At 41.2% G+C, this 13376-nt stretch overlaps 1 protein-coding gene across 5 annotated transcripts in view; it reads left to right on the top strand.

Annotated features, from left to right (window-relative positions):
- LOC139049593 (phospholipid-transporting ATPase ABCA3-like) overlaps nucleotides 1–12223 on the top strand; it is a 333665-nt gene extending 321442 nt beyond the window's left edge. For all 5 annotated transcript variants that reach the window (XM_070525156.1, XM_070525154.1, XM_070525155.1 and 2 more), the window contains one exon: nucleotides 11926–12223. In XM_070525156.1, coding sequence (XP_070381257.1) covers nucleotides 11926–12108 — 183 coding nt within the window. In that variant the 3' untranslated portion in view covers nucleotides 12109–12223. The remainder of the gene's footprint in view (nucleotides 1–11925) is intronic.
- The last annotated feature ends 1153 nt before the right edge of the window (nucleotides 12224–13376 follow it).

The following is a 13376-nucleotide window of genomic DNA, read 5'->3' as shown; positions in this document are numbered from 1 at the left end:
TCTCAGCTCAGTGAACAAGGCTTCCGTGTGGAAGCTGAAATGCATAAGGATTTTTAGACAACCCCATTTTGGTCAGCATTGTTTTTATTCCTATTATGCGGTTAATTTCAGACTAGACGAGATTTCGTAAATCTTGATTTACTTTAACCTTCATTTCAAAAATCTTTGAAAGCAGGTTTCTCTTGTTAAGTTTGTCAAGCTGTAAATTTAGATTAGACAGGCCCAGTACATTTACATTGGCCATATCAGACTCGCCCAACATCTAGGATGTGCAATGTGTTGCAGTTATTGCGCATCCTAGACATTGTAAACTGCACGTATGCTATTTTTTGCCTTTGGATTTGCTGTTTTGTTGCAAAATTACACCCACATAATGTTATTGTTGATCCTGAATAATAGGATAGAACAAAGGCAATAGTATAACTGCAATTCTGCTTTGTCTAAGTACATGCACTAAACAAGGATGTGGTGTTAAGTAATAGCATCCACTTTCAAAACACAAAAAAGCACGCTCAACACTCACCACTGGATGCAGAACAATGTCCCGCGATGAAGCCACCTTCCACAGGGGCATCAATGCCTGCACAAATAATGAGAGTCATGCAAATATGTGAGAAACAAAGATAGTACTAATTATGCTATCCTTCCTTGCAGCACTGAAAAAGAATGCAGCCAATACTCACCAGAAGATGCAGCAGGATCCTGCTCACTGCAGCAGTACTCGGGCATGTCAAAGGCATCAGTGCCTGCATAGGAAATAGATATGCGAGGGAGCAATGTAACTTTTCTTCTAGAAAATACATAGCAAAAAGAAATACAGTTCACCATCTCCAATTATAGTGGACTACAGCTCAACTAGATATAGCTATCCAAGTAGCAGCCAATAACAGAACACTTAAACATACCTGCATCATTTGCCCTCTCTGGCACCATTTCTTTGGGTAGCCCAGTGCCTGTAATGGCACAAAACACAGTTGAGTGACTAGTATATTATGGAATTGGGACATTCCAAGGGCAGAAAGAAAGCATTACCTGCATCCAAAGAGCAGGGCATCAAATACTCTGCGATGACTTCACCATCTAGCCTTTCTTTTGTGGCTCGGGCTACCTCGAAAGAAAAAATTCCAAAAGGAAGAACCCCATTACTTTTTCACAATCACACAGCCCTCTATAATAATATAAGTATAAGCTTTTCTGTCCTTTGAAAAAGCCTTCATGTAGAGATAGCCATCAAATAGTTTAGCTTTTATTCTATAAACAGCCTCTTGGGACCATTCACGTAAATGTTACTGCACATGCAAGCATGAAAGAACTCTATATACCAGTTCATTCTAAAACAGTAAGCTGGGCAAGTTGGTATGTATGCATTGTAGGAAACCAGTGCAAAGAGAAAGAAACCAAGTGAAAAACACATGACATCTCACTGAACCTGCAACTAAAGGTGAGGTAGAAAAGATGAACTCCAAAAAGACCTGAGCACCATTCCACATTACAGAAAATCAAAACAACTTGATCACATTCATTTCTGGACACGGATGATAAATTGGTGCAAAAGAAACTATGAAACAATTTACAGCAAAATTATTTACTATTACAATTACTTGATTAGTAATTGCTTTGCTAGGCTGTCCAAACTGAAAACTCCCTGCAGCTTATGAATTTTGGCTCCACACTAAATTTCCAGTGCATAAGTTTTTAGGCAACCAATTCAGTATTAAAGATAATACATTGGGCTTTTCAGGGTTAATACATACATGTAAAATTACATGCTGAATCAAAAAGAGGGCTGACAGATGGAGCAGCGCACACGCGATATGAAGGTTGTAAACAGGGATGAAGTGCCTCAGAAGGGCTGGCCAACCTTTCAATAGGAGGACCTATGTTCATCAAAGGTGCCCTCGTTATCTTCGGCAGGTTAGTTTTAACGGGTTAGTGGGGTGACATTAGGTGTGGTGGTTTTTGTTGGCAGCTGGCTATGAAGGAAGAAACCGAGAAGAAAAGGACCACTGTCATTTGATGTCTCTAGGCACAGTTTCTAAGACGAGGGGACAAGAGTGGGAGAGTGAAATTCATAGCCGCAAACTTCCTGTCACCATCTTAACAGTTTAAAATTTACCTGACACATTGCTGCTATGCAAGTCAAGTCATTCTTTCAACTCGTGCCTTTTTGTTACTCACACACTGACCTGCTCTTCTATAACCACAAAACGCATGCCACTTAAGACACCTCTGAAGGCTCACTAAGTCTCACTCCCCCAACACCGCACCGCCTTAAATCCTTATATTTTTTTCCGCCTTCCCACTTTCTTATTCTTGTCCCCTCATCTTAGAAACCACGCCTAGAGATGTCAAATGACAGTGCCCATTTTCTTTTCAGTCTTTCCCTTCCAGCCAGCCGCTGCGGACTGCACATGACGTCACTCCATTACCCCATTAAAGCTTACCTGCCTAGGATGATGAGGCCACCTTTGACGAACATACATCCTATTGAAACATTGGCTAGATTTTCTGAGGCACTTTATCCTTGTTTACAACCTTTATACTACATGATCCATGCTGAGGAGTTTCCAAATTGCAGGCCAAGGTTAATCAGACAATAAAAGAAAGACATACAACCACCGCAGCTGGAAGCTAACTGTTCAAGTCAGTGAGAGCTTCAATAAATGTATAAACATTCCTTCTCATGCATGTTTAACTAGGGCCTACTGGCACATTTGTCTCCCATTCTTTCAATCTAGAAAGCCCCTATCCATAACGAGTGCCTTTATTTTTCGAAACAATCATTGTGTTCTGGAACACACATTTGCCTGCAATTCTCTCAATGTAGAAAGCTCCTATCCAACACAAGTGCCTTTATTCTCCTCACAATCACTGTTCTGGAACACATTTATTTCCTCAATTAAGACAATCCTGATATACTGGACTTCCCTTGATTTGACATTCGGCGCATGCTTCTTCAGGCTTTCATTTATATGCTTCCGCTTTGGCCAACATATATATTTCTATATATTAAGGCAAGTAACCAGATAACATGAGTTCAATAAGAAAAAAAAGCTGACACCTGCAATGAACTTGCCACTTCCTTCATTACTTCCCCATGGACCACATCGAGCTGCTTTCTCTTCGGAAAAGATGTGGTGCAATTTAAGAGAAAAGAGCTTGAAGAAGTGGGGAGTTTGTTCTTTGTTATCCCAAAGAACATGAAAAATGCTGAAGTATATAAACACATACATAAATAAAATTTCACATAATCGTACAACTGGCGGCACAGCACCTTGCTGCGAAGTTTTCCACACACCGGCTGGCCACAAATGGCAGTTACCATCCACACTGCAGCATATTAGCTCTACCCCGTAGCTCTATCACAACTGCAAAATTTTCCTGTTGGCGAAAGATATATGATCAAGTGATATTTCTGCTGCTGCAGCCATCTCACCGCCGTGCCGCACCGCCCCGAATGCATCGCTCATATTCCAAAGTACGGCTCATTCACCATTATAAGTTGGTTTAACTATACTCATGAAAAAAAAGACACCTATATGCGTCAGTTTCAAGGAAACTTTAGAATAGCATTTCAGTCCTACACATTTTCATCACGAAACTGAATAAAAACTTGCCAATATAGTTTTCATCTTTTTATCAGGTAATTAGCGTTGCTGTAACCCAGAATACTCATCTGTGTTGGAATTTTATTGAGGTCAACCCAGCAAATCTGTTATCTTTATAGACCAAGAAGGAAAGGGCCCATCCTCACCAATTTTGTCCAGCAGAACACTTCTCAGCCTTTGATTTAAAGATGCTGCCTCCAGAAGTTGTTTTTTAAGTCTTTTATTCTCTTTGTCTTTCTTTTCTAGTGTTTTTCTAAGTTGAGCAAATAATCCTTCTTCAACCTGTGGTCCCTCGTTCTCCTGGAACACCAAGAAAATAATTATCCCAGAGAGATTTACATGATATTCAAGAAAACGCCCAGTTAGGCTTAGCAATCAAACCGTCGAAGCAGAAATCGGTGGTCACTTTTATAAATTATGTGAAGAAGTAATGTGTTCAGCAGAATTCGCTTACATTCACAACTAGTTCAATATTTAGAAATTGATTCCACATAGTGTTCTAAACGAAAGCTCTCCATTGATCGTGACATACATAAGGCTTTTGGTATAATAACACAGAGGGCATGGTAGAAATTTGAAGTGAACCACATTGAAAGTGCATTTCTGCCATTGATTTCTGCACAAAGGGACTGACATCGAAGGTTCCTGCCGAGATTGCTTTACAACAGTTTGCTGAATTTTGGGTGTATATCCCTTGCAGGTGCACATGAAGATGGTGCTAAATAAACAAAGGCTGACAAAAAATATAACATATGTCACATACATTTTAAAAATATTCTGATTGCACATGTGCCAACTCTTGGAATAATGTGCACATTGCATCCGTAAAAGTAGTTGTGAAGCAGATGTCTTAAAGCTTGCTCTCAGTGCAAGCATGTCATAATTCATGTTTACTAATTAAGTTGTTTTCGGGTTGTCTTGCATCAGACGTGTTTTCCAAGTATGCTGGACATAAAATAGGTGTATTCATTTATAGAAACTTGTCTTTCCAAATGTTACCTAAGGTTTCTGAAATTATATACAGATACGAAAACCAGTAGTTAGAAACATGGCTGAATAATCGTGAACAATATTCCCGAGGCAAAACAAATGGCACTTCTTGAAGCGAAACCAACCATTACTTACATCTGTGTAAAAAATATTTTTTAAACCAGGCTGCATGTCCCCTTAGACATACTGTGCTAACCAGATTGGAGTGCCAACAAAATAATCCCAACAGGTACAAACCTGTGATTCTGCTCCATTTTCCGATTGAGCAATTATGCGCTCGTGCAAAACGCTGGCGGCTTCTAGCCTCTTCCATTTTGTTATCCTGCTTGTAGGCTGCTCCTGCAACTTGATGGTGGAATATCTGGGTAATCTCGGGTAAGGCTGACAAAACAGTAATGAACAGTTGCAATTTTTTTAAACTTTTAATGCCACTGAACTTCTGATTTTGAAATGCATCCTACCGAATCTCATTAAATTACTGAATAATCACAAGACATATGTAAAGGTGAAGTGAAGTGTGTGTTCACTAAGCTATGTCAAGGTTTGGTGATGCATAATGTCATCATCATCATCATCAGCCTATTCATGTGCACTGCAGGACGAAGGCCTCTCCCTGCGATGTCCAATTACCCCTGTCCTGCGCCAACCGATTCCAACCAGCACCCACAAATTTCCTAATTTTGTCGCACCAACTAGTCTTCTGCCGTCCTCTACTGCGCTTCCCTTATCTTAGTGCCCGTTCTGTTACCCTAACGGTTCAACGGTAATCTAGTCTGCGCATTACATAACTTGCCCAGCGACATTTTTTCTCTTAATGTCTATTAGAATATTGTCTATACCCGTTTGCTTTCTGATCGATACTGCGCTCTTTCTGTCTCTTAAGTTTACGCCTAGCATTCTTCGTTCTATCGCCCTTTGCGCGGTCCTTAACTTGTTCTCAAGCTTCTTTGCCAGCCTCCAAGTCTCTGCGCCGTATGTCAGTACCTGTAAAATGCACTAATTGTATACTTTCCTTTTCACTATAATGGTAAGCTCCCGTTCAGGAGCTCACGATGTCTGCCGTATGCGATTCAACCCATTTTTATTATTCTGTGAATTTCTTTCTCATGGTCCGTGTTCCCTGTGATTAGTTGACCTAGGTAAACTTACTCCTCCATAGACTTTAGAGGTTGACTTGCAATCTTGAACTCTTGTTCCCTTGCCCGGTTATTTATCATTATCTTTGTCTTCTGCATATTAAACTTCAACTTCACTCTTACACTCTCCCTGTTACGGTCCTGAATCATTTCTTGTAACTCGTGAGCATTATTGCTGAATAGAACAATGTCATCGGCAAACCGAAGGTTGTTGAGGTATTCACCATCTATCTTTACTCCCAAGCCTACCCAGTTTAATAGCTTGAATACTTCTTCCAAGCACGCAGTGAATAGCGTTCCAGAGATAGTGTCTCCTTGTCTGACCTCTTCCTTTATAGGTATCTTCCTACTTTTCTTGTGTAGAATCAAGGTGGCTGTGGAATCTCTGTAGATATTTTCCAGTGTATTTACGTAAGCGGTCTGTACTCCTTGATTACGCAATGCCTCTGACTGCTGGTATCTCCTGAATCAAATGCTTTTTCGTAATCTATGAAAGCCATATAGAGAGGTTTATTGTACTCTGCGGATTTCTCGATAACCTGGTTAATGACATCGATGTGATCCATTGTAGAGTACCCTTTCCTGAAGCCAGCCTGCTCCATTGGTTGACTAAGGCCCAGTGTTGTCGTTATTCAACTGGAATTTATTTTGGTAAATATTTTATATAATACTGGGAGTAAGCTAATGGGTGTATAATTTTTCAATTCTTTAACGTCTCCCTTTTTGTGGATTAGCATAATGTCTGCATTCTTCCAGTTTTCTGGGACTCGAAGTCGATAGACACTTCGTACAGAGAGTCGCCAGTTTTCCAAGCATTATGTCTCCTCCACCTATGATTAAATCGACTGTTATTCCATTTGCTCCTCCTCCTCTTCCCCGTTTCATGCCCTGCAAGGCCCTGACGCTTTAATTCTCTGTTGTTTCTTTATTAGGTCCTTTGTTACTTGGGGGAGCTTGCCTACTGGTTGCCTTGGTGCCGTGCTTCCCACTTCGATTGCTGCCTCTGAAGCCAGCCTCGTTACGGTTTCATTAATTACCTCTATGTCATCATCTCTGTGTTATAAGACTGCATATTTGTTTGCAAGTACCAGCCTAAATTTTTCTGCTTTTGCCCTTACTGCCTCTAAGTTTACCTGTTTTTTCTTGAGCAATTTTACTGTTTCTCTCTTTAAATTGAGGTGTATCCTGGCCCTCATTAACCTATGATTGCTACATTTTACCCTACCTATTACTTCTACATCCTGCAATATGCTGGGCTCGGCAGAAAGTATGAAGTCAATTTAATTTCTTGTTTCACCATTAGGGCTTTTCCCGGTAACCCCCCCCCCCCATTTTCTGCTGCTACGTTTCCTGAAAAAAGTGTTCATTGTATATTCTCAGCTTATTCCTTTCTGCAAATCCTACCAGCATCTCACCTCTAGCGTTTCTAGAATCGACACCGTAGTTGCCAATTGCTTGCTCACCCGCCTGCTTTTTCCCCACTTTTTCATTGAAGTCCCTCATTCCTACTGTATACTGCGTTTGCATTTTTTTCATCGCTAATTCAACATCTTCATAAAACTGATCAACTTCCTCATCGTCGTGACTAGATGTTGGAGCTTCTCTTTGTACTACCTTTAATTTATACCTTTTATTCAGTTTGATTACGACTACTGCTACCCTCTCATTGATGCTGTAGAATTCATCAGACATTCATAAAAATGTAGCAGGACCCCAAGGTCAACTTTAACAAAAGTTCTGGAGAGTGGGCAGGTATACATGTAGCAATGAAATGGTTATTATCCCATTGTCCTGTCACTCTTGCTGTGATGAGCCAGTGCCACTATATTAAGTGATTGATAAACCACGTAATTACCTTTTAACATTCCACTTTGCAACTCCTTCTAGTTAAAGGTCGACAAAGTTTGCAGAAGAATGTGCCCCTGCAGGCCCAACATACATCATTATAAAATCCAATGCACACGCATAAGGCTGAAGGCCAGAGGAATTATCTGGCATCTTCTGCTGTGTGCATAACGTTTGCAGCAATATCATAAAAGATCTTTCACACTTTTACTGTGATACACATCCCTAAACTTCAAGCAAACTTACAAAAAAAAGCAACAGAATGCACAAATGCTGCACACCACCTTCACATGACCTATAATTTTTCATGCACAAACCAACCAAATTTGTCAGTCACCCTGAGCTCTTTTCCTACCAAGGTCATTACCAAGGTCACCTAATGACATTACCTGAAATCACTCAACAAATAAAGTCTTACAGCGACATTCAAGGTATTTGCTTATTTCATCACAAACAAGGATTCAATAAATGCTCAGTGCTACACCGAATTTTCTACCATATTGTGTACTACAATAAATTAATGTATAGCTTTAGCACATAGTAAAACCCACTTCTTTCTTCCTCGGTGATGCCTCCTCTTCTTCTGCTTCAATTAGCCTCGGAAATGGCTCCCGCATGCTTTGTATTTTGAGTCGCAGGGAGTCCAGACCACCTAGGTAAAAAGCAATACCCTTTTACCAGTGGCATGTATCGGAATATTTGGAACATACAAAAATGAAATGATAAAGTGCACAGCAAAGTCTAGACTAAAAGCACAACCTATATAATAACCATTGTATATCATTGTATGATGACTTTAAGGTTCCATTGCCTGTGCTCGTTTACAGCTGTTGTACAACGCCCGGTTCTCATCATACAACAGCTCCAAATAAGCACAGCCACAGGAACCTTACTAACAAGCAATTGGCTACACCCAGTGGTTAAGGACCAGGAGGCAGATGTGCATCTATTAGATAGCCGTATAATCAGTGTCTGCAGCTTTATTTGTTTAAATGTGTGCCTGTGTGATCATCACTGCGGATACAACTGCAGCTATGTATGCCCGAACATTTGGTTAAACAAGACAAAAGAGGTTAACCGAGGGCCTGATTTTTATTTGTCATATCACAAGAAGCCAACAAACACTGCCGCCAAGGACAACATAGGCGAAATTAGTTGTGCTTAGTAAATGAAATAAAGAAACAATAAATTGATGGAAATGAAAGTGGATGAAAAAACAACTTGCCTCAGGTGGGGAACGATCCCACAACCTTCGCATTTCGCGTGCTATGCTCTACCAATTGAGTAACACTGACCAACATTGATACCTTCAGGTAGCATGTGTGGGTTTATTGACCGGTTGCCTTCACCCAAAAAAACCACGTTCTCATGACGCCTGCGGCAGAAAGGGCGTTCCACGTCCGCCGCCGTCTGTGAGTGGTGGCGCTGGCTAACACTCCCAGGGTTCTGCTAGGAAACAAATACCTAAGAAAGTGGATGGGGAAATGGCGCCACGGTAGCTTGATTGGTAGAGCATCGCACACGAAATGTGGAGGTTGACGGATCATTCCCCACCTGCGGCAAATTGTTTCTTCATCCACTTTCATTCCATTAATTTAGTGTTTCTTTATTTCATTTATTAGGCACAGCTCATTTGCCCTATGTTGTCCTTCGTGTCAGTGTTTGTTGGCTTCTTATGATACGAACCTATGGGTAGGCATACATAGCTACAATTGATGCCATGTTGCAATCTATGAAAGCCCATCATTCGTCATAACCTACTGGGGAGAATTTAGCAACCACCAACACTGATTGTGTTGCCATTTGAGTGCTACTTTGCCATTTTCCTCCCTATTTAACAGTGAGTACAACATTTAGCATGATCTAATTAAAGGGACCCTGAAACAATTTTCACGATTTTGTACAAACATACTGAGTCGTTAGAGTAGGTCTTTTTTATCTTTGAATGAGGCATCTGAGTGCTCCGCATAAAGCATGTAATTTATTATAAGGTTTTATAAATGTACGTTGCTGCCGATCGCAGAACACCGCTCGGCTGAATTTGCAGCCGCCCCTAACCATTTGACGTAAATTGTCCTAATGATGCCAGTAGGGCGAGCTATCCGACTGGCTGCCCAGGGTGCTTCATCGATAATTTTTCCAACTTTATGGTGAACAAATGTTGTTTGCAATAGTTGTAATGTTAGTTAACTTGTTTCCATAAAAAGAAAGTAACAAAAAGAGAATGCACAAAGACAATTTTTCAATACACTTAAGCACCTCCAGCATAAAGTAAATGTTATTTGCTTGTGTTACGTGTTCCGTGTGGACAAGAGCTCCAGGGTCAGGGTTGATCTCGATCTTTATTTTTGCAAGCACTATGGTTCGGACTTTTTACATTGTGGGCCGGCAAGAACATTCGTACGCAGTAAATCTATTTGAAGGCGCAGATAGCACGACATTGTGATGTTGGACGCTACATAAACATAAGGCATTCGTCTGATGGTATTAGCACTACGAACAAAAAGCTTTGTGAAAAGCTTGCGTGGCAGCATGTATGCATGCTTGACAGGTCGTAAATGAGGTTTAACCTATTTCCGCATAAAATTTGTAGATTTCTGTTTGATAGCTTTTAACTGCCACTTTATTCCTCTTGATAACCGTTGGTTGGTATGTGCAGAAGTGCAGATATATCTAAACCTCTACAAAAATGAATAACTATGTTTGAGGATATGTCTATCTCGGGTCATAATGCTATGATAGCGCTATATCTCGAGGCTCCCAGAGCAAATGCTACCTGATGTTATGCCTCATGGCTTTATATACTTGATGTACCAAGTGTACAGAAAGATGATTTCTGCTACAAAGGTAAGAAAATGCGCACGTTGTTTGGACCATTGCTTAAAACTGCCAGTAATTTTCCATTTATGACGTCTAGTAAGGTGCTTAAATATGATTACCCATCTTTCCAGTTCCTGTCAGTTGCTGTGCGGGAGTATAGAACTGCGTAATGGCCGTCGAAAGAAACCGAAATGAGGGGTCGAGCATGGCAGTGATAACAGCACTCTTGTTGTATCCAAGGTGCGCAGCAACTCCCAGCAATTATCGTGTATCAACGTCAAATAAATGTACCAAACTCAGTTTCCTGAGGCGCGAGTTTTAAAGGGCTCGCTTGTTTTCCTGTTCAGACTGTTTTACGGTCTTAGATCAATCGCTCCCTTTGCTTATCAGGCTGTTTATTTACCGGCAATGAATAGCTAGATTTCGTGTTCAGAGTGTTTGATCGCCGGATGTGGATAGCTTGCTTTCTTTTTGAAACTGTTTGATGGCCTGCGATCAATCGTTTTCTTTATTAACCACACGGTTTCGTGGCCTGATATGAATCGCTTGTTTTCCTATTCAGGTTGTTTGATGGCCTGAGATAAATTCTTTGCTTTCCTGTTTAGGCTGTCTGATGGCGTGAGATGAATCACCTATATCCTATCCAGACTATTTCATGCCCTGAGGTGAATCGTTTGCTTGCCAACTCAAACTGTTTGATAGCGCAATGGCCGCGGATAACTTGCTGTAGGCTTGAAGCGAAATATATGAGCGTAGATGTTCTCTACATCCGTTTCTGTGCCAAGCCGTCGGACCGCGTTAGACAGTCTCCTTGGTTTCTTGGAGCAGATACTGGAATGGGTTGTAGAATCACGTGTAATGGGTTCGCATATACAAAGACGAGGAAGACAAAAGCAGAAAATAAGTCATAATTAGCGCTCAGTGTTGAAACCACCGTGTTTAGGTTTTCACTTCTCCCTTATGCTAACATATTTGAATAGGTGAAATTTTTAGAAGCGCTTTCTTTTTTTGCGCGCTCCGTAGCTTTCTGCAAATTGTCACAGAAAGCTGCCCGCGAATAAGAAATCCCGTGCGCGCGGTTACGTGTAGTTTTTTGTGTGTAGTGGGCATGTGTACCTTGCTGAAAACGCACTAGTTTAACATTTCTAGCGATTAGGTGCAACTGCCCGATTGACGCCTTGACAACTTGAACAGCAGGTAATGAGCATGGTGCCTAATTTTAATTACTTCACTGACAGGGACCGACTAAACAACGTCAACTTGTGGGTTTTCATCAAAATTTTCAAGAACATTCACTTGGTAGTATTCGTGTAGAATAAGTGTCTTTTTCTTTTTTTTGAACATTGTGCTGCACAACACCGACACCTTCTATGGGATCACGTAGGTGTCTCACGAAATTATCGCACATTGGGGTTAAGAGCATATGGTTTTTCTCACGATGGCAATGGTAACATTTGTTTCACTTTTGTGCGTGGTGCCTGCACGTGGTATGTGAACGCCTGTTTTTTTTTTTTTTTGCCGTCCAGAATCTGCTCGGCTACCACCTGATGGAGCGAATACCCTGGAGCGAGCTGTTCACCAAGGTGGGGCAACTCCAGGAAAATTTCCCCCTTGAACACGTCCTGGTTGGGGAGAACACCCTCGAAGACATTTTCTTGAACTTTGCCAGATTGCAGGGATCTCCCTCTCTTCCTGGCGGTTTCGCTTAACTAGATGTTGGTAAGAAAGTGTTGAGCAGCAGGGCCACGTCCAGCTTTTAGACGCAACTCCGGCTGCTGCAAGTTGCTTCGCGAGGCAAGCAATAAAGGCCTTTCTGATATGTAACGCTTGGAGTTCGATAATTTTTTTCACTGCTTATGAACACTGGCCATCAAAGCCTGATTGAAACATGGAATGATGAAATAAGGAATAAAAGAGTGAAAGGAGTCTAGGCGATAAAAGACGCAAAGAAAAAAAACTAATTTGGGATGCGTTAGTGTATTACCTTTCCGCAGTAACAGACTGTATTAAAGTTCTTTGTCTTATTAAAGTTCTTTGTCTGTCTGTCTGTCAGTATCAGACTGGTCATGCTTACCACAAGAAGATGCAGCAGGAACGAAGCAAGGGCGAAAGTCAGGTGGTGACGCCGCTTTGATACTCTCGCACTAGCACGCCGTGACGTCACAGATTTGTCTGTTGCGGATGTCCGCTGTGGCCTAGTAAAACTTGCATCGGTCAGAATGCACTGCGTCATATTCTTAAAATGGCAAACAGTTGCAAGAACGTGTACAAGTCTAAAGAGCGCGTAAAAAAGTTTCAGGAATGCACACTAAACCACGACGGCCGAAATAGAAAAAAGGATTCTTCGCAATCCGCGATTTCACGCTGACGTATCGGCCCTCAACTTCTGGCTCAAAATTCAAAAATAAAAGTTTAGCCGTTATTTTTTCTTTTAATCATCGGCGAAATATCGCCAAATGAGCTATACTAGGGTTCTTCGAAAATACTTTATCAATCGTAACTGTCCCACAGTTTGCCTTTACTGGCCCTTTATGGTTGTCGCCATTACATGAGCCACATCTAGTGTGAAATCAACATGCTGCACTAAATTTGGTGGTACAGATTGGTGATAGGATATATGAGGACTAGTTATATGTTGTCTAAGGTGTTGCAACGTGCCTCAGGCGAAGAGCTTTATTGCTTGCTACTCGAGGCCTGCTGTAATCTGGGTCATTTTCGTACAATAAAAACATTTATATTCTGCAGAAAACATTAGGGACGGGTCAAGTTTCCTCGTCTTGCCGTTGACTCTTAGATAAAGAAAAACTTCTTGCAAGTATATCGTAAAAGTAACAAGTTACATGTGATTCATTGCAGTTAGGGTAATGTTTGTCAAAAGGAACCCTGAAACGGTTTTTGCCCTACTGAATACAGCCTAGATACAGGGAGCGTCACTCAGAGAATGATTTCGAACAAGAAAATCATGTTGGCGGGATCT

The sequence above is a fragment of the Dermacentor albipictus genome, chromosome 9 (genome assembly GCF_038994185.2).
Source record: "Dermacentor albipictus isolate Rhodes 1998 colony chromosome 9, USDA_Dalb.pri_finalv2, whole genome shotgun sequence".
In the NCBI taxonomy this organism is placed as follows: Eukaryota; Metazoa; Arthropoda; class Arachnida; order Ixodida; family Ixodidae; genus Dermacentor; species Dermacentor albipictus.
Note: the sequence above shows the minus strand (reverse complement) of the source record. Positions and strands in the feature narration are given on the sequence as shown.